This window comes from Penicillium verrucosum (genome assembly GCF_028828655.1).
Source record: "Penicillium verrucosum strain IBT 35672 chromosome Unknown utg000003l_segment0_segment0, whole genome shotgun sequence".
NCBI lineage: Eukaryota > Fungi > Ascomycota > Eurotiomycetes > Eurotiales > Aspergillaceae > Penicillium > Penicillium verrucosum.
In genome coordinates, this window is record NW_026643212.1 from 675786 (window position 1) to 700606 (window position 24821).

Below are 24821 nucleotides of genomic sequence, written 5' to 3' on the forward strand. Positions count from 1 at the left end.
AATGCCTACCTAATGTGGCCACTTCCATTTCCAGTCAGCGTCGTTCCTGCGCTAAGCTGCATTTGGCGGAATACTGACCCGGGCTAGCCTGTTCGGGAGGAGCATAGCCTACAGCTCCCACATCAGGCAACTTAAGTACAACATAAACCTCGGGACGTGGGGAGATGAATGGGGCTTTGGGATGCCGAATGTCGAGATCCCGACCGAGCAAAAAAACAAGAAAGGTCACGCGGCGCGACATATATTGAAATAATTTGAACCCTCTACATGCTTCAGTTTATTTTCGCCCGCAACAGCCCACATCAAAACTCCTAACCCACCCCGCCAAGCACTAAACACCATACCACCACAACCCACGAAGATGTCGAAAACAACCCCAACCACGACCCCACCATCCGCCAAAAACCCCCAAATCACCGTAATCGGCTCCCTAAACATCGACTTCGTAACAGCAACCCCGCGCTGCCCAGGACCAGGCGAAACCCTCACAGCAACCTCCCTAACCGTCTCAGCAGGCGGCAAAGGCGGAAACCAAGCCGTCGCGTGCGGCCGCTCCTCCTTCACATCACAAACAACCCAAGATGCCTCCGTGAACATGATCGGCGCCGTTGGCGCTGAGGACCCATACTACACGACCCTCCTACAACCAGCGCTCGAGAAATCCGGCGTCGACACAACATCCATTGAACAATCGACGGTCGCCCAGACGGGGTCCGCAAGCATTATCGTGGAAGAAGCCATCGGCGGCGAGAATCGTATTCTCGTCGTCCCAGGCGCAAACCATGCAGGATTGCTGAGCGATGTTGAAAATATCCTCGCTGCATTGAAGAGTTATCCGTCTACGCCCGATATCGTCGTGTTGCAGGGTGAGATCCCGCGCACCACGACATTGGGCTTGTTGGAGTATTTCAATGATGGCTCTGTCACGGACCGGTCGAAAGTGGTGTTCAATCCCGCGCCTGTGTTTCCAGAGGGGATTCCGCTTTCCGCGCTGCGTGGCACTGCGGTGCTTATTATGAATGAGACGGAGGTTGTGCAGATGGCGAGATCTATTGAGGGTCTTCCTATTGGGGATGCTGTTGAGGGGGATGGGTTACGGCCTGAGGAATTAGCACCGCGGTTCCATGAGCGCGCGGACGTTGAGATTGTTGTTATTACGCTGGGTGCGAAGGGGGTTTATTTCTCGACGAAGTCCGGTCGGACTGGGATTGTTGCTGGTGTTAAGGTTGCGAAGGTGGTTGATACTACTGCAGCTGGGGATACCTTTGTTGGGTATTTCGCGACTGCTGTGGCGCGGTTCTTGGCTACCGGGCAGGGTATTGGGGCTTTCTATGAGGAAATTGAGGGCGCGGTTTCAACGGCCAATGCTGCTGCTGCTATGTGTGTGCAGCGACGAGGTGCTATGCAGAGTATTCCCTTTGCATACGATATGGAATGAATGTATGAAACGATGGGATGTAAAATAGGCTCCATTGATGAAAAACAAGAATCAATAGAAATGAGATTTTGGGTATAATTATGAGATCATAGCGTCAGCTTCATCATCGAATTCCTCCTCGTATCGCGCCAGGTTCCACGCCGCTTGAAGCGCATTAGTCTCTCGGTCAAGGTTGATGCCCGTTGTAGCTGTGATTCTGGAAAAACGTCCTAGTAGAACCGCTTGTTGGGATTCATGTGTCATCTCCTTCGCAATAGTGAGAAGACTTGCAACCAATACCGGATCCCATTGTTCGGGGGAGTCATTGCTTGCAGCAATCCCAGCGATCGACTGTGCATGCCAGATATGCGAGGTGACGGACCTTGGTCCGGGCAGTGATTTCAACAGTCGCGGCTTATGCGTAAGCAATAATAGAGAAATCATATGGTAGACAGCGTTGGCGACCAGCGCCATTGGTGTTGTGTAGATGAGGATTGGGAACGAGGAGTCGTGGTCAGGGTCAATTTGGTCAGCTTCGCCGCCGCGGATGTCCACGATCTGCTGCACGTTTACTGGTCGCTCGTTGTACCATTTCTGGCAGTCCGACCAGAGGAACGTCCATTGTGATAGGGAGCGGGATTGTCGTAAAGATGGGAAGGCTGCTAGATTTGGTGATGTGACTGTATGAGGAGAGGATGTCTGTCGGTCACCGTGTATTAGGGTTAAGCAGTGTCCCAGAAGACACAGTATGTGCTTGTAAACGGAATTGACGGTCTGAGGCCGCATAGATTGTTGGTGGTGTAATAAGGTCCCATCTCGCCGTAATAATGATCGAAAGGGCATAAGCGGTGGTTTTGAAGAGGATATTGAGCCTGCGAGATCTGCAAAAGACGCCGTGTTAGTTCTACTAGCTAATTTGTTGGGAATATTAGAGCCTGCCTTACCGAGTCGAAAGTAAAGCCACAGCAAAGCATCCCCAACCTCTTCTCCCACTGCTCGTGATGCAAAGTCACTGATATGCTCTAAAATGTCAACTAATAGGCTTCTCCACTGCTGCGGTCCAGTAGACAGAGCATCTTGAAGCATCAAGAGGGCATGACCAGCATATCTAGTCAGATCATATTCAAGTGGTAGACTCTCTTCTGCTTCCTTTCGGAACTTCTGGCTACTTTCGAGGTCCTTGCTACTCGGGGTTGTCACGAGAAGTCGCTGACCTGCAGCCAACGCAAGGACCGCGGCTTGTAGAGCTCTGTTGGTTCGCGAGAGCAGAAGGACCTGCAGACCAAATGGGAGCTCCGGGTCCCCGGTATCGATCCAAGGACCGACATGGTACCGGAAATGTCGAAGCAAGTCAGTCTCATGATTTCCACTTGCAAGAGCCACTTGTCGTTCAACTGTTCTATTCTTTGTAACAGATCTGTATCCAAAGTACGGAGCACTGTTTATGTATCGAGTACCTGGCGCACTCCGTTCAGTGGCAAATGGGATTGGAGGATCAGAAAGGTTGACGTTGGGCACTGCGGATGACAGAATGTTTTGAAATTCAAAAGCACGACGGACATCCCCGGTGTCATCTGGGCCATCAGCCGAAGACTGCAATTCGTCTAAAGAGTAACCAGTGTTGCCATCGCTCTGGGAATCATCTGTAGGTTGCTGTGGAGCCTTTGGTTTCTCCTTATTTGCTGCTGCAAGGGGCGAGTCATCGACAAACTGATCAGAATCAGCCTCATGTCCATATCACATTGTCAAGTAGACTAAAAAAATTGAATGCGTTGTGGAGTACTCACAGTAATATTGTTATACGCTTGTCTTGAGGCACCGGAAACGCCCCCCTCGCGCTGCGGCACAAACGCCAAATCAGAGCTGTATTTGCACCGGAGGCCCTTAACCTCACAGTTAGCACAGCTGGGCTTCTGCTCATCACCTACAATGTCAAACCGTCAGTTTTGATGGCAAAAATAAAAGGGCAAACCACGTGACACGCACATTTTCTTCTTCTTTTTCGACAGGTCAAGCAGCCAGTCCGAACCCGCTGCTTCGCTGCGGGTGTGGGTTTTCTGGGCATGGTGAAACGTGATATGGCATTGCCCCAGATGTTGCAGAAAAGAATGAACGGAGGCTCCGCAGTCCCAATATGTGTTCGACTGCCGGAGGTGGCCGATCATTTGAGCCTGTGGGGCGAACAGCAATGGCTACGGTGGGCGATTATGGCAGGGCGGGCATTAATCTGTTGTATGCTTTGAAAGGTATTATTACAGGTACTGATTAAACGCTTTTATTTCTACTGAAAATAGGAGACGGAAATACTGAGACTTCATAGATATTCCATACATGTTTGCGCAAGAACATCCTGCCGATTGGTAGCCTCCAATAAGTCACAGATATCTACCATCCATGGCAGAGATATGATGGTTTCGTGATGACTTGGATTAGCCCACTCTTCAGTGGCTCTTTCGGTCTTTCAGCTTTCTCGCGGCTACGACTTTTCCAACCTATTGATCCGTACGGGTATCACACCCTCCAATAAGTCGTAAAAGTCCATATCACACACCAGAAATCTCCACGACTACCCCGGTAATCTTAGAAGTCACACGTCACGGTCGAAATATTTCAAAGTTGTGATGGGAGACAGGAGATTCCCATCCGGCTCAGAGACGCCGTTTTAGACATGGGAAAGGGGAAGAAAGTAGGAATGAAGAAAGGGAGAAGCAAAGGGAATATGAAAGGAAGAAGGACAGAGTCTTATGAGTTTCATCTACTTCTGGGAAATATCAACCTGGAGTTGAATGGCTGTGCTGGGTCTTTATGCGCTAAACAGAGCGTTCGACAGACCGTACCCAAGCGGATCTTTACATGAAAGAATTGACTTCGTAAACGTTGAATTATAAACTAAATGCGACCTTGAGCTACGGCCCATTTTTAGAACCCGCTCAAACCTTCTCAATATACTGCGATCTCTCGTTTTTCTCGAGATCACCGCCATTGCCCGACATACGCTCAAGGAACGAAGTCAAACCCACGTCGCGCTGCGCTTCTCGGAGGAGTTCAGCATCTTGCTCGCCGGCATTGCTCTTGAAAACACGATCCATATCTTCCAAAGAAGCGCCCTTAGTTTCAGGCAGGAAGAACCAAACCCAGACGATGCCGCAGGCGAGGAAACCGGCGAAGAAGATATAGGTACCCCATTGCCAGTTCTGGAGCATAGGGGGAACGAAGAAAGCAATAGCGAAGTTGTTGATCCAGTTGCTGAAAGCGCCGATGGAAGCACCCTTTGCGCGAATGGAAAGCGGGAATATCTCAGAAACGAGAGTCCATGAAACGGGGCCCCAGGTGGCGCCGAAGCCAGCGATATATAGCCAGATCAAAGCTAGAACAGATGAGTTAGCGATTGGAGTGACGGCTTTTCAGATGTAGGTTTGGTACTCACCAACAGCGGTCCAGCCGGCTGCTACATGGCTAGGCCAGTCGTGTTGGAACTTGGCCACAATCACACCGACGATGACCATGCTAACGAGCATAACAATCGACCCACCCAGAAGCATGGGCTTGCGGCCGAACTTGTCAATGACCAACATTCCGGGGATTGTACTGATGAGGAAAACGACACCGGTCACGCCGGTTGCCAGAAGAGCAATCGTACCGCCAGTAAGTCCGAGGCTGACGAAGACATTGGAGGCGTAGTAAATAACTAATGCGTAATGGTTAACCCGACATTCCCGATATCTCTCAAACAAGTCAACTTACTAGCATCGACACCGCTCCACTGCTGGAAGAACATAACCAACCAAGCAATGCAAACACGCTTGAAGTTATCCATCGAGCGGAAGCAGTTGGCATACTGCGCGATCTGGTTCATGAAGACACTCTTCTTCTCTTTATCCGCAAGTTTAGGCGAAGCCTTAGCAAACGCCCGTTCCTCAAAGACAGCCTCAGCCTTAATCTCAAGGTATTCCATCTGGACAAGCTCATGATCAACAGTGAGCTTCCGCATCCAAGCAATGGTGTCCTGCGCCTCCTGGTCACGACCCTGCTTAACCAGCCAACGGGGCGAGAAAGGCATGAACCAAATACCACATGCAAGCGCAATAGCAGGAATACCCTGAATAATAGAAGGTAAACGCCAAGCAAGATCCGTCTGCGTAGCTCCCGTGCCGCCGATATTGTTACTACCATATCCAACCCAGAAGGAAATCATGATTCCGAGAATAGTAGCAAACTGGTAGAACGAGACGAGCAGACCACGCATTTCAGCTGCCGCCAGTTCGGCGTTATACAGAGGCCCCACACCACTGAACAAGCCGACGCCAAGGCCGGTGAAGAATCGGCCCGCGTACAGCAGAGACGGGTTGCCGGCAGTCGCGCCGATATACAGATAGCTGCCGAGGATGACCCAGCAGCAGGCGAAGAACATTGTGTATTTGCGGGAGTAGACTTCTCCCAGGATACCGGCCGACAGGGAGCCGACGATACCGCCCAATTGGAGGACGGAGGTTAGCCAGCCTGTTGCGGTGGATGAGGCTACTACTGTTGGGAAGTTTTCTGTGAAGCGGGTCATGACCAGGGACTGGCCGAGGACACCTTGTTGGTAGCCATATTCGAAGCCACCGAATCTTGGGGTGTTAGAATTGAGTTTGTGGGTTTGAAGAGAGGGGATTCTTACGAGGCAAAGAAGGCAATTGCTAGCACTTTAGGGTTGTCGAAGATAGACTGCCACATGGATTTCTTCGCCAATTCAACTCGCGGGGTGGATTCCACCTCAGTGGATGATCGCATTGTCATGTTAGGGAATATTGGAGAAGCGGAATTTCCAATGTAGCGCTAGGAGATGAAATCTGGGGAATTGAAAACATGGGGGAAGGAGGGTCTCTATATACGCCCATTTTTGGATTGCATTGAATGGAGTTGGTTTAATTCTGTCATAGTCCGAGTGGCACCACGTGCAAAGCAGAAAAAAAGGCTCAAACCCCATAGAACTTCTCCAGTTTCTCGGTATTTTCATGGGCTAATATCCCCCGGATCCCCAATTTTCGTCGTTTTGTGGAGGCAAAATGGTGGAGGAACTGGCCCGCTAAACCCGATTGGGGGTACATAGCCTCCAATCTCCCAGAATGGTCCCGACGGTGGGGACGGGAAAGAAGTGGACATCTCGGGTTGCATCGGTTTCCTATTTTGTCTTTCGGCCCATGCACGGCCTATCCTGACTTATGGTGTCGGGTAAAACCTAAGTGTAGATGTGTGACTCGTTCCGTTTGGGGAAACAGAGCCACCGTGCTCGCTTAGGGGTTTGAGATATTGACCTCAAAACATGATCTTAGTGTTCAAGATGGTATTTAGGACCAATCATTCGGGATACTCTGTCCAGGTAGCACTGTCCAGGTAGCAATCAGACCATTGAATTGACTTGATAGGTGCTCTATGCAATATACGCACTAAGTATCATTTCCTCCTTGGCCCTGCAAAGCATTATTCCACATCGATCTGCTATGCAGCTAATGCTCCCTTTCGTCACAAACAGTCTTGCGGTACGGACTACCCCGCGTCCGGATAAACACTACGTCATCATGGACAGTGATTGGTTTACGGCTGAATTCATCCCGTGCCTGATAGCCCTAGTTGGCGATGTGAGGTATTATTAACCTACATAGATCATGGCGATAATGTGCAGCGACGAAATACAAATAAAACCCCACATACAGCCAACAGCTGGAAGCTCCAAATGGCGATTCACTTGGTCGGGACTGACCAAGACGCAAATCTAAGCACCATTCCAGTCTACCTGGGGCAACATGGCCGCTGATCAGCACGCGCAACCGTTTCCGGGCATTGGACTTGATACACGTCGAGCTGCCCTGGGAGGGGGCATTAGTGCCGGAGAATAAAACGCTGGAAGCCGAAGGCAATGATCGGACTTCGGGCGGCTTTCATGCAAGGCTTCTCGACAGGCCGACCGGGGAACTCGCCTTCGGCAACAAACTGGATGGTGCAGATGGCCCACAAGTATCCCGGGGAGGTATCCATCTACCCCGCTGGGGCATTGACTGATATCGCGCTTGCGATGCGCATGGATCCGCAGTTTGCGTCACTTGCCAAGGATCTCATGATTATGGGTGGATATGCTGGTTTGTATTTGCCGACTGAATCGAGTCGGATGTGAGTGTCATTCTGTGGTAATTTTATTGCCGATATCAATGCTTCAATGCATAAATGAACCATGATAGTTCCCGAAGGAAACTTCAAAGGTCGACCCGACAGCTGAAGTGAATATTTTACATGGCAGCCGCAACTTTGAAAAGTCCATGTGTACCAACACATGATCGGTACCCCCAGGTGTTCGGAAGGTGAAGTTTTTCGTTTGAGGTTGATATTAAGAAGCTGAAGTACCGCATCATGCATTCTCTGCAGTATCCCAAGACCTGTGCGGATTTCAAGTAGGGCCGGTCGGTTGAATTTTGTTGGGCAGATCTTGTTCTGTGTTGCAAGTACTTTGGACTGAACCAAACCTCGAGAGGGGACTCGAATTCGTGTACACATCGGTCGCAATGTAAACCACCAAATTCATCCTTGTGTACCCTTTTTTTTTCGCATGTCGTTTGCCGGTCGTTGAACTGCGCTCCGAACATCGTAGGGTAACAATCGCGTCGGAGCAAATGCAAGATACTGAACCGTAACAGGATTGGAACTGTATCATTTGAACCAAGGACCTCAGATCACACCCGAGATCTCCCCTGGTTCATACCCCCAAGCTCTCTCAAGATCCTTGAGGCGCCACAAAGCACCCCACCCAGTCGTGCGCTCAATAATCTTGAACAGCTTCGCAACCTCAACATGCTCACTATGATGACTGAGTAACTTCCCGGCAATGTAAAGTGGCTGGATAGCATTGATCAAGTTCCCGCTATGAGGATTCGTCAACGAAATCCCACATACCCTACGAGCATGCCAGATAGCCGAGAAATGCGGCTTGGAAGGAGGCGGCCCCCTCTCAGCAGGCCTCATATCAAGCATCATAATAGACGCAGCATGATACAACTGGTTCCCAGAAATAGCCGCCCAATGTGCAAACAGGATCTCCGGAAAGGTCTGTCCGCTGCCCATCCCCGTAGTCTTAATAGGCAGCATGGCAGGCGGGCGCTGTTCAAGCCAGTACTGCAGCTCCTCCCAAAGCCGACTCCACTGTTCTGAGAACGGGCGCGTATCATCAGACGCCTCGCCCAATTCCAAGAATCGCGTTCGACGGCAACAGAGGTCGCAAGCCTTCGCGCATAAATAAACCGCCCAATTAGCGTGCATATCAGGGGCCGCGCGGCCATTTTCGCAGAACGCGTCGCGGATGATATCCTCTTGCGCTTCCTTCGAAGAAGCCTGCGGCATTGCTGGGACCCATTTTTCCAGGGGGAGGACTGTACTCTCAACGCCGTTGGAGATGATCGCGCCGCACAGCTCCATGCGCGCATAACACCAGAACACGGCTTGCAGATGTCCGCCTGAGAGTCCGTTCACGTTGAACGACTCGAACAGTGCGGCGCAACCCTCCACATGCCGTCGCCAGTCGCGCGGGCTGACGGACATTAATTCCATCACGGCGAGGATGCATACTGACACAAGGACGTTGGGGTCCTTTGCTTGGAGCAATGGTGCCAGGAGGCGGATGGACTCTTGGTACAGCTCGAGGCTGTCGTAGGCTTTGTCCAGGCAGGCTTTTCGCTCTGTTTGCCGTGCGGAGAACGCGAGAATTGCGTAGAACAGGGCGGGTGAGCCTTGTGCTAGGATTGGAATGTGGACACCAAAATGGCGCGCCTCGTCGAATTTATCGAGGTACGGCGCGCATTCTGTGATCCAATTTTTTAGGTAGAAGATTAGTCTGATTTTGGGGATTGAGATGACCCGCGTGAAGTCTAGGCTTTGGCGTGGGAGTCGGGCTTGAGGCCCCTCTGCTGGTTCTAGGGGAGCTGGGGTTGTGTAGTTTGCTGGCTCGAGGCTTGCTACTGCGGAGAAAAGTACGCAGCGGAGTTCTTCTTGTAATTCGAGGAATCTGGGGTTGGCTGCGTAGTCGTCTGCGCTGGAGAATGTTCCCGGCGATAAGAAGGCCTCTTCTTCGATAAGCGGGGTGGCGCTGTTGAAGGTGTCAGGCATTCTTGATTCAGGACGTAATGGTGGGACTGGTTCCTCCATGTTGACTCTTTCATGGGCAGAGTCCGGGGTGTTCGAGAGTCTGGGGATTTCTGGGGCAGAAGGGAGAAGAAAAAGGGCGGAGACAATCGGGAATGTCCGAAGCAAAATGCCAGCCTTACAAAGCTCAGGATGGAGAAGCCACTTAGTCACGGAAACATTCGGCTCCGTTTTATCCGAGGCAATTTTATACAGATGTTTCTTCTAATTTCTTTCATTTTTATGGAAGGGGAGGCCGTACGATATATATATTTTGTTTGGGGGTGCGGCTATATATCCGAATCGGGTGCAGACCCATTTCTAACCTCATCAGACCCTCCATGGTAAAATAAATGTATATTCGTGAACATTGGGTTATCGACAACATCTACTTTGCCACCCTACTCAAAATGCACCACATCTACAATCTGTCTCAGTGTTGTCTGGTCTAACAACTTCCGTAGCACCAGCAAGCCATGACAGGGACCTCAAGTCTTATCCATCTCAATCCTCTTCGTCGACACTCGTCTCCAACATTCCCACGAGTACTATAGGGCGGCTTCTATCAACCATCATATCGCGTGGTCTGAGAGACAGAGAGATATCCACAGCCAGATTGCTTTTGGACTGGTCGAATCGTAGATCTCCGCAAAGCCCACAAATGGGCCTGAACCCCGGGCCCAAGGGCCAGCCCACAGTGGGCTATGGGCCCAGCGTTCGAGGCCCAACCCAACCCCGGGCCCGTTTTGCGGGCTGGGCTGGGCTGGGCTGTGGGCTTTATGGGCTTTGCGGAGGTCTACCCCCAAAGAACGAGACCGTAGCTCAGACCTTGGCCAGAAAGGTCAAGTTGTCACAAGCCTGTTCTCCTTTGACGTGAAAGAGACACTGGTTTGCTGGAATATGTTTGTCTACTTTGGCCATCAAATCCCCAAGGGACAAGTCCCACAAGCCCCGAGGCTTACTTAGACAGGGAACCAAAAGTTAAGGCTGCAGTGAAACCAGAACTTGTTGCATCCAGCTCTTTAGCGCCCCAGACGGCATCGCCCTAGCTATCGCTTCCCAATCATACTTTGGCCAAGTCGCCTACTGACAGAGAAGGTATCCTCGAAATCGTGAAACTCTACTCTAACCACGACAAGGAAAGCCTTACCAGATGACCACAGATAGCCCCTCAACCAGGCCGCTCGGAGCCCGAATACAGGTCTACTTATCAAGCCTTCTGTTCACATTGCTAACTCACAGATGCCGAATCGAATCGGGCCCAGCTCATCTCAAGGACGTCACCGCCCGACGATTGTCACGGTCACTCGAAGCGCCGACATGGTTTCTGCGATGATACTGACGACGTCTCCCATGATTCTCAACATGTTGAGATCATGAACAAACAGGCTCGACGGACGCTCAAAGCGGACCCTAAGCATCGGAGGTTGCCATACTGCGACAGGATTCAGTACAATGAGAACGACAAGCTCGTGTTACCGCCAATCGACTACCGTGGATGTTACATATCGGTCCCACCATCCTGAAGTTGTTGCAGGTGAATGGTCGCTTTTGGATGCTGCAATAGGAAGCTAGCCCACTTCCCGCCATCTGGTTGACTCGTGTAGTCTTGTGAAGACCCCAACCGTGCTTACCGCCATCTACAACTTTGCCAGACTGTGCCTCCTTCCCACCGCACCTTTCTCGTTATACGCTCCGCTCTACTCAACGCATGGCCCCGTGTCACCTAGTTTCTTCCTCAGATGCGCCTCCTTTACAAGATCTTAGAACTGTAGGAAATCAAGCCAGCTTTATCACTGCCATTGCCCTAATAACTAATGCTTTTGATCATGAACAGGTAGTCATATCCCCAACACCTTTCAAGAGATAATCGGATAGATTTTGTTCCTTGCCACACTAGCACTTTCCAGCTTTTCCAGCAGAGTCTTAGCCAGCCGCTCGATACGAAGCTTGAGGAATATCTCTGGGTCATGATCGCCAAGATCTAGTCCTAACGGACCCGCCACCTGCTTCAGGTGAGAAGACCGTGTACATTCGATCTTCCAGTCCCGTGCGAACTGTTGGATCATGGTGTAAAACTCAGGAGCCGTAACATCTCCGTGGTCAATCCCAGCCTTTCGTACCTGATCCTCTGATCCCTCAGGCGCATAGAGGCGCAACCGCATTAGCAATTCTCCAATTGACCGGGAGATATACAGGTCGGCGCCGGCGTGGACCACACCCGTCGTTCCTTGGGCAACATGAGCCAGACAGATCCTCGCCACGAGATCAACTGGAATCTCATTGCAGGCTGCATGTGAAGGGAGGTTCGGCTCGAGCTTCAAAGGCCCATACTCCGAGTCTCCTAGGAGTATCTGGAGGAAGGAGTGTACCGGTATGGCACCATCGCTGCCGTAGAGTGGGTAAGGCTCAGCAATAGCTGGTGATATGAGGCAGGGTCGCACAATGAGGATAGGGAATTTGTGGTTACCACCCAAAAGCAAACATTCCGCCAGATGTTTGGCCAATGCATAGGGAGCCGCGAATTGTTCTGTATAGGGGGATTTTCTTGTGACGAGGATCTTCCCTAGTTCCTCTACTGGGTCTTTGTATAGGGGGTAGATTTGCTCCTTGACAGCGCCGTCAGGGAGAAAGCTGGAGGCATACGTAGTTGATATGTGTAGGAAGCGCTTCAGCTGTGTGAAACTGTCTAGTAGAGAAGCCAGTGTCAGATGACCGGTGCAATTGACTGGTATAGTCTCTGGAAGGTCTCGAGATAAAGCAATGTCGCCAGCAGCATTGATAACCACAGTGGTCTCATTTTGTAGCCGTGATAGGTTGTCGGGTGAGAGACCGAGGTTAGGATGGGTCATGTCACCGAGGAAGAATTGAATCTTGCAAGTGGCGATAATATCCTCCACTTGCTCTGGCATCGATTGCTCCCATGATTCGATCGCCTTTTGGACAGAACCTCGAATCAGGACGAATATTTTGGCGGTTGGAAGTTGAATGGCTAGCTTGTATAAGAGACAGCCGCCAAGATTCCCAGTTGCCCCTGTGAGGAAGACGATTTGTCCTCGAAACCATTCGCTGTCCATCTTGGTCGATGGTTGTCTGCTAGTCCTGGATCGGAATCCCGGGGTATTTTCACAACAATGAATGTTGAACTAACACACTTCCCTGGGAGAAAGCAGACAAAGCACCTGCCTAGTTTTCAATCAGATGCCTGGATAAAAGTACTATTAGACCAGACTCATACCCCACCATTACCTACAGTAACCCGTGCTAAAGTTTGTAAGCCAGAGTCTAACGGCTAGTAATATATTATTCTCTTTCCTTTGGGTCTCATTACCCACTGAAGGTACCGGCAATGTCGGCACAGAATAGAGTTGAAACAACTGATCAAGACCACCACAACGCGTCTAGTTCCGAATAACGGGGTGCAACAGCCTAATCAGCGTAGGGGATTGCCTCTCAAGGGGCATTGGGTTGTACTCGACCATGGCTCAGACTATCTCTAGCCCGATCTGCCTATTGCTTGCCGCATCAGAGGTTCAATATCTAAGTGGGCGTGGGTTACGCTGGAAACCCGGAGGGTAGGAAATTGTGTTGGACATCCGGAGGGTTGTAAGCTGCTTTGAGCCGAGCTTTCCTTCTGATTGTTCTAGCCTTTGTAGCACTAGATCTTAATGATGATAAACCACCACCCGAGGTCCTGATATATGCTATGCTCCCGTCAAGCTATGCTTTGTGATGTAAGGTGAAGACCTCCAATGAGGAAGTCACCAATGAGCCCGCTTACCTGTTAATTTGATGCATGGTATTTTATATACTTGCCTCAATGTGGCAAGTAAAATTATGATGGGAGTTCGGTGACTAGTTGTGTTGCAGTCACACATATGCAAGTCTAGGTTAGAGTAATGTTGAACAATATCGAGAAAGCAATGCTTCCCGAAGCCAAGCTGGAACTACTTACGTATTTGCTCTCTTTGTAGTGTCCGGTAATACGACCGGAGAACTATTTAGGTACATACTATTCATCCGGTAGCGGAGGATATCGGAGGAAATGCTTTTCTTGCATCTTGCAGAACCAGGATATGTAGGTACATATTGTGTGTAGACTGGCCTAAACGCCAATTTAATCTGCATTTTTTCTATAGTCACAGGGCCATACATTCTGATATCAGAGCCCAAAGCCTTGTTCAACATTTGTCTTGTCTGCTCAGCAGACATCTTGATCCAGTCTCAAACTATCGATCATTCGACCAAAAATGAACTCAACAACTGGACAAGGGCAATCACCATGCATAAATCACGAGGAGGACTTTGGGGATCTAGTAGCTGTCATTGGTATGGCAATGCGGCTACCAGGCGGCGTTCGATCTGGAGATGAATTTTGGCAAATGCTTGTGCAGAAACGGGATGGCTTTTGTGAAGCGCCTTCCTCGCGCTGTTCCAGAGAGGCGTCTAGTAGCCCCGATTGTGGGGGTCTGAACGAAACGAAAAAAGGGTTCTTTTTGCAAGAAGATCCAGCTTATTTTGACGCTTCCTTTTTTTCTGTTCCCCCCCATGAGGCGGCGCGCCTAGACCCCCAACAACGGCTCTTGCTAGAGGTGGTCTGGGAGTGCCTGGAGAACTCGGGGGAGACAAAATGGCGCGGTGAGAGAATCGGTTGCTTTGTTGGCGTTTTTGGGGAAGATTGGCTAGAGATGTCGCATAAAGACCCCCAGTATCTGAGTCAGATATATCCCATCGCCACCGGTGGTTTTGCGCTATCAAACCAAGTGTCATATCGGTTTGATCTGCTGGGTCCAAGGTGGGTGCGGTCCGCTGTCTTTATGCCAAAAATGCAAAGCTCTGACCCTTTCCAGCATAACCATTCAAACAGCTTGCTCTTCATCCCTAGTTTGCCTGCATGAGGCCTGCCAAGCACTCAGATCTGGAGAGTGCTCAACAGCTCTAGTGGGCGGGACAAGCCTTATATGGGGTCCCACCATGACCGATGCCATGACCAAGAATATGGTTCTGTCACCAAGTGGTATCTCTCATACCTTCGATGCTGACGCAGATGGCTATGGACGTGGTGAAGGGATCAACTGTATATATCTCAAACCATTGCGGGATGCGCTTCGTGACAATGATCCTATCCGCGCCGTCATCCGCTCCACAGTGACCAACCATGACGGCAAGACCCCTAACTTTTCTCAACCATGTCCTATATCTCAAGAGAAGTTGATCCGGCACGCCTATGAGGTTGCGAGTATCGATGCAATCCACGAAACACCTGTTTTTGAGTGCCATGGGACTGGAACAGCCGTTGGGGATGTCATCGAAGCATCGGTTGTTGCAAAGATGACCGAAGGAGAAGAAACATATATCACTGCGGTTAGTATTCTCTATTTGCAGAGCCGCCTATAACCAAACTTATCACTTATGTTGTACCTCAGGTCAAACCAAATGTCGGTCACTCTGAAGGTGCCTCAGGCATCACAAGCATCATCAAGTCCATTTTATCATTGGAGCACAAGACTATCGCACCCAATATCCATTTCAAAACGCCAAATCCTCAAATTCCATTCAGCGAGGCAAATCTCCATGTCCCCTTAGAACCGATTCCGTGGCCTACCGGCAGGCCCGAAAGGATCAGCGTGAATTCGTTTGGTATCGGAGGGTCCAATGCCCACGCTATTCTAGAGTCCACCTCTTCAATATCTCTAAAATCTCGAAACGCATCACCTGAAACTTCCAATTCACAGCTCTTGGTCCTGTCTGCGCACAATGTAGATACTCTTCGCAGGCGCATTGGCCAAATCACCGACTATGTAAAGAATCACACAGTGCGCTTGCGTGATCTTTCTTACACCTTGAGTGCGAGAAGATTGCATCTCTCCCACCGGGCTTTCGCCGTGGTGCAGTCAGGTAACCCCATTTTAGATGATGCGGCATTTTCGACATTCAATACCAGCACCCCAAATGTCATCTTTGTGTTCACAGGCCAGGGGGCTCAATGGCCCGGAATGGGGCTAAGGCTTTTGTCTAGCTTTCCAACATTCAAGGAGGATATCAAAAGGATGGATGAAGCACTGCAACAGTTACCTAACGCCCCAAATTGGTTATTATATGGTTAGACTGAAGGTTCTATCCCTTAAGTTGCGAGAATCCTTTGACTAACATACGGACCCTCTAGATGAACTAAGCCAACAGAGTTCAATCTCACGGATCCACGAAGCTGAGTTCTCTCAGCCTCTCTGTGTTGCGCTTCAAATTGGCCTGGTAAACATTCTTCGGGGCTGGGGAATCGAACCATCCACAGTTATAGGGCATTCCAGCGGAGAAATTGTCGCTGCGTACGCTGCCCGAGCCGTTTCAATGAGAACTGCTATCGTTATAGCTTATTATCGAGGAAAAGTCGCAAAGCCACTGGAAGGTTTGGGTGCTATGGTGGCCGTCGGCCTTTCCCCGGATGAAGTGGTACCGTACTTGACACCTGGGGTGGTTGTCGCCTGCCGCAATAGCCCGAATAGTGTCACCCTATCAGGGGATAACGACTCGGTTGACCAAGTGATCAAAAGCATCAAGACGGCAAATTCAGATACACTATGTCGGCGACTTACGGTTAAAATTGCTTATCATTCCGGTAAATTGCCCTCCTGCGCCCTTATTTGATGCCCTTGTGCTTACACTACTTGCAGCCCACATGAAACAGATTGGCTCCGAGTATGAAGATTGTATCTCTAGGCATATTGAGCATGAGCAGGAAATGCTTCCTTTCTGTTCTAGTGTGACTGGCGACACGATCACCGACCCTCGCAAACTAGATGCATCATACTGGCGACAGAATCTAGAATCGCCCGTACTGTTCACCGAGGCCATCCAGAGTCTACCTACAAGTGGAACCCCAGTCTTCCTAGAAGTTGGGCCACATTCGGCTCTCGCCGCCCCTCTACGGCAAATCTTCCGGACTCTACCTGGGCGGTCACCAGTCTATATCCCCACCTTATTCAGGTATGACGAGGATATTCAAAGCCAGCTGCTTCGAACAGTGGGACAGGCTTATGCTAGTGGCATCGGAGTCAATCTGTCAAGTATAATCGACTCGGGAAAGACTTTGACAGACCTTCCCCCATATCCTTGGCAACATGATCGTCCTTACTGGAGTGAGAGTCGACTTAGCAGGGAGTGGAGGCAGCGCAAGTTCCCACATCATGAAATCCTAGGCTCGCGGGTCGTCGAGACGAACAATCATGAGCCCTCTTGGCGCAATTTGATCACGTTGGACAATGTGCCCTGGCTCTTGGATCATGTAATTCAAGGAGCCATTACATTCCCTGGGGCTGGATTTGTCGCTATAGCAGGCGAGGCAGTCCAGCAGCTGAATCCCGATCACGATAGTTATTCAGTGCGTAATACGACATTCATAACACCACTGCTATTTCACGAGGGAGAGCGGATCGAAATGGTCACTAGTCTCAGTCCAATTGAGGTAGCTGACAGAGTCCCATCCGGTTGGTACAGTTTCAAAATCATGGTCCATGACGGAGAACAATGGACATTGCATTGCCAAGGTCAAGTAAGAGCTGGGTCCGATCATGCCCCAGAGCCATTCCCAATCTCTTCCTACAAGCGATCTGTGCCATCTGAGAGTTTATACCGTGTCCTACAAAGGAGCGGAATAGATTACGGTCCTCAGTTCCAAGGCCTAGAGCAGATCACAGCAGATCCCACCGGGCCGAGAGCAACTGCGACTGTTCTAGGTAACCGTGGGCTGCCTGGGAGCAGATATGCGCTGCATCCCACGGCAATTGACCAATGTCTCCAACTTATGGGTGTGGCCTGTTCCCAGGGCTTGTTGCGACATCTCACAACGATTTACGTTCCGGCTATGATAGATTACTTGTTCGTTGGACCTGGAGGTCCACCTATGCCAGCAAGCGCCCGAACCAAGAGCGGCACAAGAGATGGTCAGCTGGGCGATGCCATTGCAATGCTTGGTGATCGAGTAGCGCTCTCCATTCAAGGAGCCTACCTGTTCGCGTTGGAAAATGATAATACAGATTCCGGAACTGGACTCGCGGGCTCGGTAAGCCATCTTGAGTGGAAATCGGGCATTGATTTCTTGCCCTCAGCAGCACTTCTGTCCACACCACAAGATTATACCTCGCAGGCCATGAATATCAAAGCCGTGGGCCAGCTATCCGTTCTTTTTGTTCTGGAGACGGCGAACCAAATTCGAGATGTCGAGCCAACCTCATCACATTCCGCAAAATGGAAGAAATTTATCCTGGACACAACTTTCAATATAAAAACAAGTGGACAACAGTCTATTTACCCAGAGTCGCCTCAGTGGGCATTGCTAAGTTCTGCAGAGAGACAGGAAATGATACGGAACGTGTCAGCGGAGACCAAATTTACCTTCGATGGTCCACTTGTGGATTGTCTACAGGCCGTCTTCGATAGCTGCACGGCATTCATTTCTGGAGAAAGCAGCCCATTGGAGGTCCTCATGAAGGACAACCTATTGCACCATTTCCATGCTGCGCATACACAATATGCGGATTGGAACCCGTTTCTCCCGCTGCTTTGCCATTCCAACCCGGTCCTACGAATACTTGAGATCGGTGCAGGTACCGGCTCTGCAACCGCCATGGCTCTAGAGCTTCTCAAATCCACCAGTGGGGAGCGTATGTATAGTCAGTATATTTTTACTGATATCTCCTCAGGCTTTATGACAGCGGCAACAGAGCGATTCGGTAATGAGCAGGGCATGGAATACAAAGTTCTTGATATTACCCTAGACCCCCTTGAACAAGGGTTTGACGGTCATAGCTTTGACTTGATCATTGCTTCCAATGTGAGATTTGACTACAGTGCCTCATTCTAATAGTGTTCAACTCATTTAACTCGCCTTCTGCACCAGGTTCTCCACGCTACACCCAGTCTTCACACCGCGCTCTGTCATGTACATCGTCTCCTGAAGCCCACCGGTTACTTTTTACTTCATGAGATTAGCCCAGGTACGCCAACCCCCCTCAAGGTTGGACGACTAAGCTGAATAGGGTACAGAAATCTTAATGCCAAATTTCACCATGGTAGGTGCCAGCCTTCTCTAGTCCTAATATTTGTTTACTTATATATTTTTGTAGGGCGTATTTCCCGGCTGGTGGCTGGGAGAGGATGATGGCCGACCAGACCAGCCGCACATTTCACCCGAGAGATGGGATCGGGAGTTACGAGCTGCAGGATTCACTGGAACAGATGTAACGGCATATGATCAAAAGCCGCCGTATCATATATCCGCCAGCATGCTGTCACGACCGGTGGACAAGATCTCCATTCCTAACGATATCTGGCTGTTAACAAGCAGTTCTACTCGGTGTCAGTGGGCAAGTGATATTGAATCCCTGTTCTGCGGCCAAGGCTGCACCACCAACTGGGCTACTCTGCACGAAACACCGCCCAAAGGGAAATTCATCATATCTCTGCTGGATCTTGAAGGAGTCCCAATAGGTTGCCTGCCGAAGCATGACTATGAGGTATTCCAACGCTACCTAGAGCAGGTGCAAGAATGCCAAATATTGTGGGTCACGCAGTCAACCTCTCACACATGCTCGGATCCAATGTTTGGCTTTGTCCATGGGCTTGCTCGCACTTTACGGGCGGAGCTGATGCTTGATCTCTCAATTCTGGAGGTTCCCGCATGGGACGAGGCGGGGGCAAAGGCCGTAATCCAGGTTTGGGAGAAGATCCAAAGATCCCGAGCCCACTCCCTTCCTGAACCAGAGTATGAATTTGCATTACATGAAGGCCAGATTAAGGTCGGGCGGTACCATTGGACTCCTCTCGTCGAGCAACTCGCAAGCCCATCTCGTTCAGATGCGTCCCGAAAGTTAACTCTCACGACATACGGGTTATTAGATACGCTACACTGGGCTGAGAAAGAGGCGTCCTATGAGTTAAATGAGGGAGAGGTTGAAGTTGAGATGGACTACGCAGGACTGAACTTTAAGGTAAATCCTCCTCGTTCCAAGCTGATACTGCATAGTTTGTTGATCAATATTTAGGACATGATGGTTGCAATGGGATTCTTTGGAAATAAAGAAGACCTTGGGCTCGAAGGCAGCGGGATTGTGCTTCAAGTTGGACCCAGTGTGACAGACATGGCGGTGGGAGACCGTGTCATCTTGATGCATTCTGGGGTTCTGGCCTCCAACGTTGTAGTGCCTCAAGAAGCTTGTATAAAGCTACCACAAGGGTTGTCAATGGCAGATGCTGCCACGATGTTAACAGCCTATGTCACTGTTCTCTACTCACTTCTTGAGATTGGTGCTTTGAAGAAGGGCCAGGTGAGTCACTATTCCGCTCTTCAGCTATCGATGGCAACTAACGTGAAGACAGTCCGTTCTCATTCACTCCGCATGTGGCGGGGTCGGACTAGCTGCTCTTCAAGTATGCCAGGCTGTGGGAACCGAGGTCAGCCAATCTTTCTGTGGTTAATATAATTATGTGAAGCTAATTATCAGTCAATATAGATCTATGCCACAGTCGGTAACGATAAGAAAGTAGCCCATTTGATGGAGCATTTCGGTTTACCTCGAGAACGGATCTTCAACTCTCGCAACACCTCCTTCCAACCAGACCTGATGCGTGCTACCGCTGGAAGGGGGGTCGATTTGGTGCTCAATTCGCTGTCGGGTAACTTACTACATGCGTCATGGGAGTGCGTTGCGAAGTTCGGACGGATGGTTGAACTGGGAAAACGGGACTTCATAAGCCATGGCATGCTCAATATGAGCCTTTTCGATGGGAACCGAGCGTTTTTCGGCGTTGACCTCGCTCAGGTTTGCAAGGAGACCCCGGGGATTCTCAAAAGGTTTGTCCTAAATTGACCTTTAGGGGACAAGAGCTAATTAACACATTACAGCACTCTGGCAACATTTTCAGACTGGTATCGCCAAGGGAAAATCGGACCTATCCATCCTGTCAAAGTCTTTGACGCAATCGATATTGTCAGTGCATTTAGGTATATGCAGGCCGGCACTCACCTAGGTAAGATTTTGGTTCGTATGCCATCCTCCGTGGAAAGCTTGGCTCCTCCTGTTGTGAAAGCATTCCCCACATTCCGATCCGACGCTGCGTATTTGCTCATTGGCGGGCTCGGTGGTATTGGGCGATCCGTGTCAACGTGGATGGTCGAGCAGAATTCACGAGAGCTCATCCTCCTCTCGCGGTCAGCTGGGAAGTCCGAGGAGGATCAAGCATTTATTCGGGAACTTGAGGCACAAGGTTGCCAAGTTATCTGTGTGGCAGGCAATGTGAGGAATCTCCTGGATGTAAAGGAGGCTGTTGCCGCATGCAAGCGGCCCCTCGCTGGTGTTCTCCAGATGGCAGTTGACTTGAATGTAGGATTTTCTCTCCCTTTCTCACCCTAACGCCTTGCCAAACAATATAATCTCTGACATCATATAGGACCGGCTCTTCCTGCAGATGAGCCACGAGGAGTGGGAGGCCGCACTAGCACCGAAAGTCGCCGGAACCTGGAACCTGCATCATGCTACATTGCAACACTCGCTCGATTTCTTCGTTGTGTTTGGCTCAATTTGCGGCGTATGTGGTAACAGTGGCCAGGCCAATTATGCCGCAGCAAATACATTTTTGGAAGCATTCACCAGGTATCGACGACAGCAGGGACTTCCATCTTCTATCTTGCACCTCGGAGTGGTTGGAGACGTGGGTGCCGCAAGTCGCAACTCCCGATTCGTCCAGAGAGTGCAATCAATTGCATTGCATTTGCTCCATGAAGCCGAAGTGATTGATGGACTGGCTGCAGCGATCAAAATATCCCCAGCTAGTTATAATGCAACCGGGGCAATTGCAATCGGACTCGCGCACACGAGGCGCCGCGCGGATCTCCCCAAGGAAATTTTCCTCGGTGGACGCGACGCTCGATTCTCGATTTATCCAAACCTTGAGTCTACCAGTGCTAACATTGGCGGGGATCAATCTCAGGCAAATGCGCTAAAGGCTCTCCTTGCGCAGATACAGGCAGATCCCTCCCTAACAAGCCAAAAGGAGACTGAGGTTGCATTGATGAAGGAACTGGGCAGGTTTATCAACCACAATCTCACGGGGCAGGATCAGGAGCAGGGACAAGATTCTGCAGACGATATTGAGGCACTGGCCGGTATTGCAGTGGACTCTCTCATGGCCATAGAGGTTAGGAATTGGCTACGGAGGTCTCTGGGTGTGGAGATACCTACGGTGGAAATCAACCGAGCAGGTACATTAGGAGGTTTGGTGAAGGTTGTTTTGAAGGGACTTGGGGAGAAATACGATCAGCGTGCTACCTAAGAAGCTGCTGCAGGCCAGTTGCACTTAGATAGCTAGACAGTATTGGAATATATAACCGTGCTAAATAGGTACTAAATAGTTTGAAATTGGTCTCCTAGCCATGTCACCCGTAGCCAAGTATGGATTTGATGGCATAGTACACGTTCAAATGCACTCTATACCGCTATTTTGTGGCAAGGAGGTGGCAGTTGTATCAGAACACCAGGACGGAGAAGATAGAGGAATACAAATATATAGAAAAAGGTATAACAGTATATAAGAGGGAAAGAGATGAAGACTAAAACCTACTAGGACGAGCTCGAACGGTATATATATTTGACGCAGTGTGAGGCAAGTATGCAGCGGTATAACGCTCATTTGAAACCCCATTTTTTGAGGCATATAAATGCCGAGCAATAGGGAGATACCTGGATATATAGAGTCACAAGTTTCGATTCTTGGACTTGAGAACGTCAGTAGAGTCAGAGGACTTTGATTATCAAGGTATGTGTGATGTTTTTGTGCCGTTCTAATCTAAGGCTTTCAGGCATCAACCCCTTCCCAAAGGGGATTTTGAAGCCTCAGCCTTATATGGCTGCGTAAGGTGAGTCTAATAAGCAAACGCCGTTCGAAATAGTTCCCGAGATCTTTATCTCTGGAAAAAGCTGTCAAATCACCTTCCGGATTTGATTGGTCGGTGAAGTAAATTTCCAGTGCCAAGCCTATATAAGAGGATCCCGCGGGATTTGTTCGGGCATTTCACGGCCTTTGGGAATTGTTCGAAACGAAGATCTATTCCCACTCAGTATCTATTCTGTAGTGGGATTTCGAGCATGTTATAGTTTAGTCAAATGCTCCTATGGAGAACTTGAGGAAATTTATGCCTAGGAAAATAGAGAAAACTGGACCATTCTTCAATTAGAACACCAAGTACAATGACTATAAAAGGACCCACAAAAGCATTTCAACACTAGATGTTGAACATTCAGTGTCTCCACTCCATCGAGAGAAAAAAAACACCTAGAAAGTTGGGAACTTGAAAGATCCCGGTTTGCCCGGGGAATTGAACCAAAGAGCTCTTTTTGATATAGTTCATTACTGCACCGGCATGTTTCTACTTCTATAAATCCTTGTGATCCTCACCACCCGATCACCTGTCACAGTGCCTTTCCTTCTATCGGGGCCGTCTAGTCCCCAAACTTGACAGAAGATGGGGTCTGATGGCATAGAAGTTGAGGTTGAGAAAGAAGAGCCCAAGGGGTGTGATTTGCTCATTGATTTCGAACATCCCAATGACTCTCGAATTCCCCAGAACTGGCCGCTGGCCAAGAAAGTTCTTGTAGTCGTCGTGTTATCTGTGTTCAATCTCATTGGAACAATCACCAGCAGTATCATGAGCCCTGCGCACACAAGGGTCGCCGCAGAGTTTGGGGCTAGCAGAGAGGTAGCGATTCTATGCACCACCTTGTTTATGGCAGTATGTTGCAGATATCCAACACATTTTTACTTTATTGATGCTTATCTGACACCTCTAAAGGGATATATCTTCGGATTTCTCACATTTGGCCCACTTTCAGAAAAGTTCGGCCGCAAATGGCCTTTGATTGGTGGCATCGCAATCTCCTCCTTTCTGGAACTCATGCCTGCGCTTGGTACAAACATACAGACTATTGTTATTGGTCGATTGTTTGCTGGGTTTTTTGGAGTCTCTCCAGTGGCTGTCATGGGAGGCATCACAAGCGACTGTTTTACGCTGGCCCACCGCAGTGTCGCAATGCCTATCGTGATTTGCCTGTTCTTCTCTGGCCCGACATTTGGTCCAATAGTTGGAAGTGCTATCGTCGGATCGTCACTGAGTTGGCGCTGGACTATCTGGGTAATGTTAATCTCTGGGCTGGGAGTTTGCGCTATAGCAGCCTTTGTCTTTCCGGAGACCTATCCCCCGGCTATTCTTCGAAAGGAAGCCCAATTACTGCGCAAGAAATATAAAAATCCTGCCATTCGCTCAAAACTGGAAAAGGAACACTCCGGTCTTCATGAATTTGCACGGGTATATCTCCTACGGCCTTTCTGTACGTCTTGACCAATATCTCCTGCTCCGCCTTTTTCGCTGCTGATTGTTTCGTTCCTAATTGATAGGGCTGTTCTCTACTCAGCCTATCCTCGCCCTTTTGACCCTGTATCAATCCTTTCTCTACGGTGTTCTTTTTCTCTTCTACCAGGCTTATCCATATTACTTTGGAGAAATCCGTGGTTGGAATACCAGTGTCGACACTCTGCCTCTCCTTGGGATAATCACTAGCGTTTTTATTGGCACTCTAGGGATTATAATTTATAACCTGGTCTATTTCAAACACCACTGCTATACCTCCGATGGAATCTTCATTCCGGAAGCTCGGCTGCCACCAATGATATTTGGCGGAGTGCTCATCCCCATTGGAATATTCTGGTTTGCGTGGACAGCACAACCGAACATCTCATGGCCGAGTCCCCTCTGTGCAGGTCTTTTAATAGGGTGTGGTATGTACTTGGTCTTTATCCAGGGGTTTATTTATATTGTGGACTGCTATACGACAATGGCAAACAGTGCAATGGGGATCAACGGGTCGATGCGCAGCATATTCGGGGCTGTATTTCCTCTCTTTGCCACCCAGATGTTTGAGAAGCTTGGTGTCCCCCATTCTACGACAATTCTGGCTGCCGTGACTGTCTGTCTGATCCCAGTGCCTGTGTGCTTCTGGTACTGGGGAGATCGCATCCGAGCACGGTCCTCTGCCAAAGTATCCTCCGAGTAGAATAGACTTCCGGGCTTTCAATTTGACTGTTTGATGCCTCCCAGCATCATCAAATTAATCCAGAGTGCTCCTTGTTTAAATGTTCTCTCTTTCAACGCGACGATATACTCCCTCGGCTCCAACCCTTCTTCGTGAGCTTAGGTCAAGGTAGCGTG

General features: G+C 49.7%; 9 protein-coding genes across 9 annotated transcripts; 5 read left to right on the forward strand and 4 right to left on the reverse strand.

The window, feature by feature from the left end:
* Positions 1 to 361: 361 nt before the first annotated feature.
* Positions 362 to 1438, forward strand: N7516_008047 (ribokinase; the record flags this gene model as incomplete). The annotated part of the gene is made up of 1 exon (XM_057220767.1): positions 362 to 1438. One exon carries the CDS (start codon positions 362 to 364, stop codon positions 1436 to 1438), a length of 1077 nt encoding a protein of 358 aa, XP_057071039.1.
* A 78-nt stretch (positions 1439 to 1516) lies between these two features.
* Positions 1517 to 3482, reverse strand: N7516_008048 (uncharacterized protein; the record flags this gene model as incomplete). The annotated part of the gene is made up of 4 exons (XM_057220768.1): positions 1517 to 2298; positions 2362 to 3127; positions 3205 to 3341; positions 3404 to 3482. The coding sequence occupies 4 exons, from the start codon at positions 3480 to 3482 to the stop codon at positions 1517 to 1519; spliced, it is 1764 nt and encodes a 587-aa protein (XP_057071040.1).
* Positions 3483 to 4347: 865 nt separating this feature from the next.
* Positions 4348 to 6196, reverse strand: N7516_008049 (sugar porter family MFS transporter; the record flags this gene model as incomplete). Its single annotated transcript, XM_057220769.1, has 4 exons — positions 4348 to 4784; positions 4845 to 5105; positions 5162 to 6027; positions 6078 to 6196. The coding sequence occupies 4 exons, from the start codon at positions 6194 to 6196 to the stop codon at positions 4348 to 4350; spliced, it is 1683 nt and encodes a 560-aa protein (XP_057071041.1).
* Positions 6197 to 6825: 629 nt separating this feature from the next.
* N7516_008050 (uncharacterized protein) lies at positions 6826 to 7296 on the forward strand (the record flags this gene model as incomplete). Its single annotated transcript, XM_057220770.1, has 2 exons — positions 6826 to 7038; positions 7189 to 7296. Coding segments are annotated over 2 exons (321 nt in total), but the record flags the coding sequence as incomplete, so codon positions are not given.
* Positions 7297 to 7316: 20 nt separating this feature from the next.
* Positions 7317 to 7571, forward strand: N7516_008051 (uncharacterized protein; the record flags this gene model as incomplete). Its single annotated transcript, XM_057220771.1, has 1 exon — positions 7317 to 7571. One exon carries the CDS (start codon positions 7317 to 7319, stop codon positions 7569 to 7571), a length of 255 nt encoding a protein of 84 aa, XP_057071043.1.
* A 548-nt stretch (positions 7572 to 8119) lies between these two features.
* N7516_008052 (putative C6 transcription factor) lies at positions 8120 to 9550 on the reverse strand (the record flags this gene model as incomplete). The annotated part of the gene is made up of 1 exon (XM_057220772.1): positions 8120 to 9550. The coding sequence occupies one exon, from the start codon at positions 9548 to 9550 to the stop codon at positions 8120 to 8122; it is 1431 nt and encodes a 476-aa protein (XP_057071044.1).
* A 1874-nt stretch (positions 9551 to 11424) lies between these two features.
* Positions 11425 to 12642, reverse strand: N7516_008053 (uncharacterized protein; the record flags this gene model as incomplete). Its single annotated transcript, XM_057220773.1, has 1 exon — positions 11425 to 12642. One exon carries the CDS (start codon positions 12640 to 12642, stop codon positions 11425 to 11427), a length of 1218 nt encoding a protein of 405 aa, XP_057071045.1.
* Positions 12643 to 14539: 1897 nt separating this feature from the next.
* On the forward strand, positions 14540 to 21892 carry N7516_008054 (uncharacterized protein; the record flags this gene model as incomplete). The annotated part of the gene is made up of 13 exons (XM_057220774.1): positions 14540 to 14929; positions 14992 to 15667; positions 15732 to 16181; positions 16237 to 18225; positions 18277 to 18395; positions 18462 to 18558; positions 18608 to 18633; positions 18688 to 19551; positions 19606 to 19887; positions 19940 to 20014; positions 20074 to 20414; positions 20466 to 20943; positions 21011 to 21892. The coding sequence occupies 13 exons, from the start codon at positions 14540 to 14542 to the stop codon at positions 21890 to 21892; spliced, it is 6669 nt and encodes a 2222-aa protein (XP_057071046.1).
* A 1189-nt stretch (positions 21893 to 23081) lies between these two features.
* On the forward strand, positions 23082 to 24666 carry N7516_008055 (putative MFS transporter; the record flags this gene model as incomplete). Its single annotated transcript, XM_057220775.1, has 3 exons — positions 23082 to 23348; positions 23409 to 23943; positions 24011 to 24666. 3 exons carry the CDS (start codon positions 23082 to 23084, stop codon positions 24664 to 24666), a joined length of 1458 nt encoding a protein of 485 aa, XP_057071047.1.
* Between the last annotated feature and the right edge of the window lie 155 nt (positions 24667 to 24821).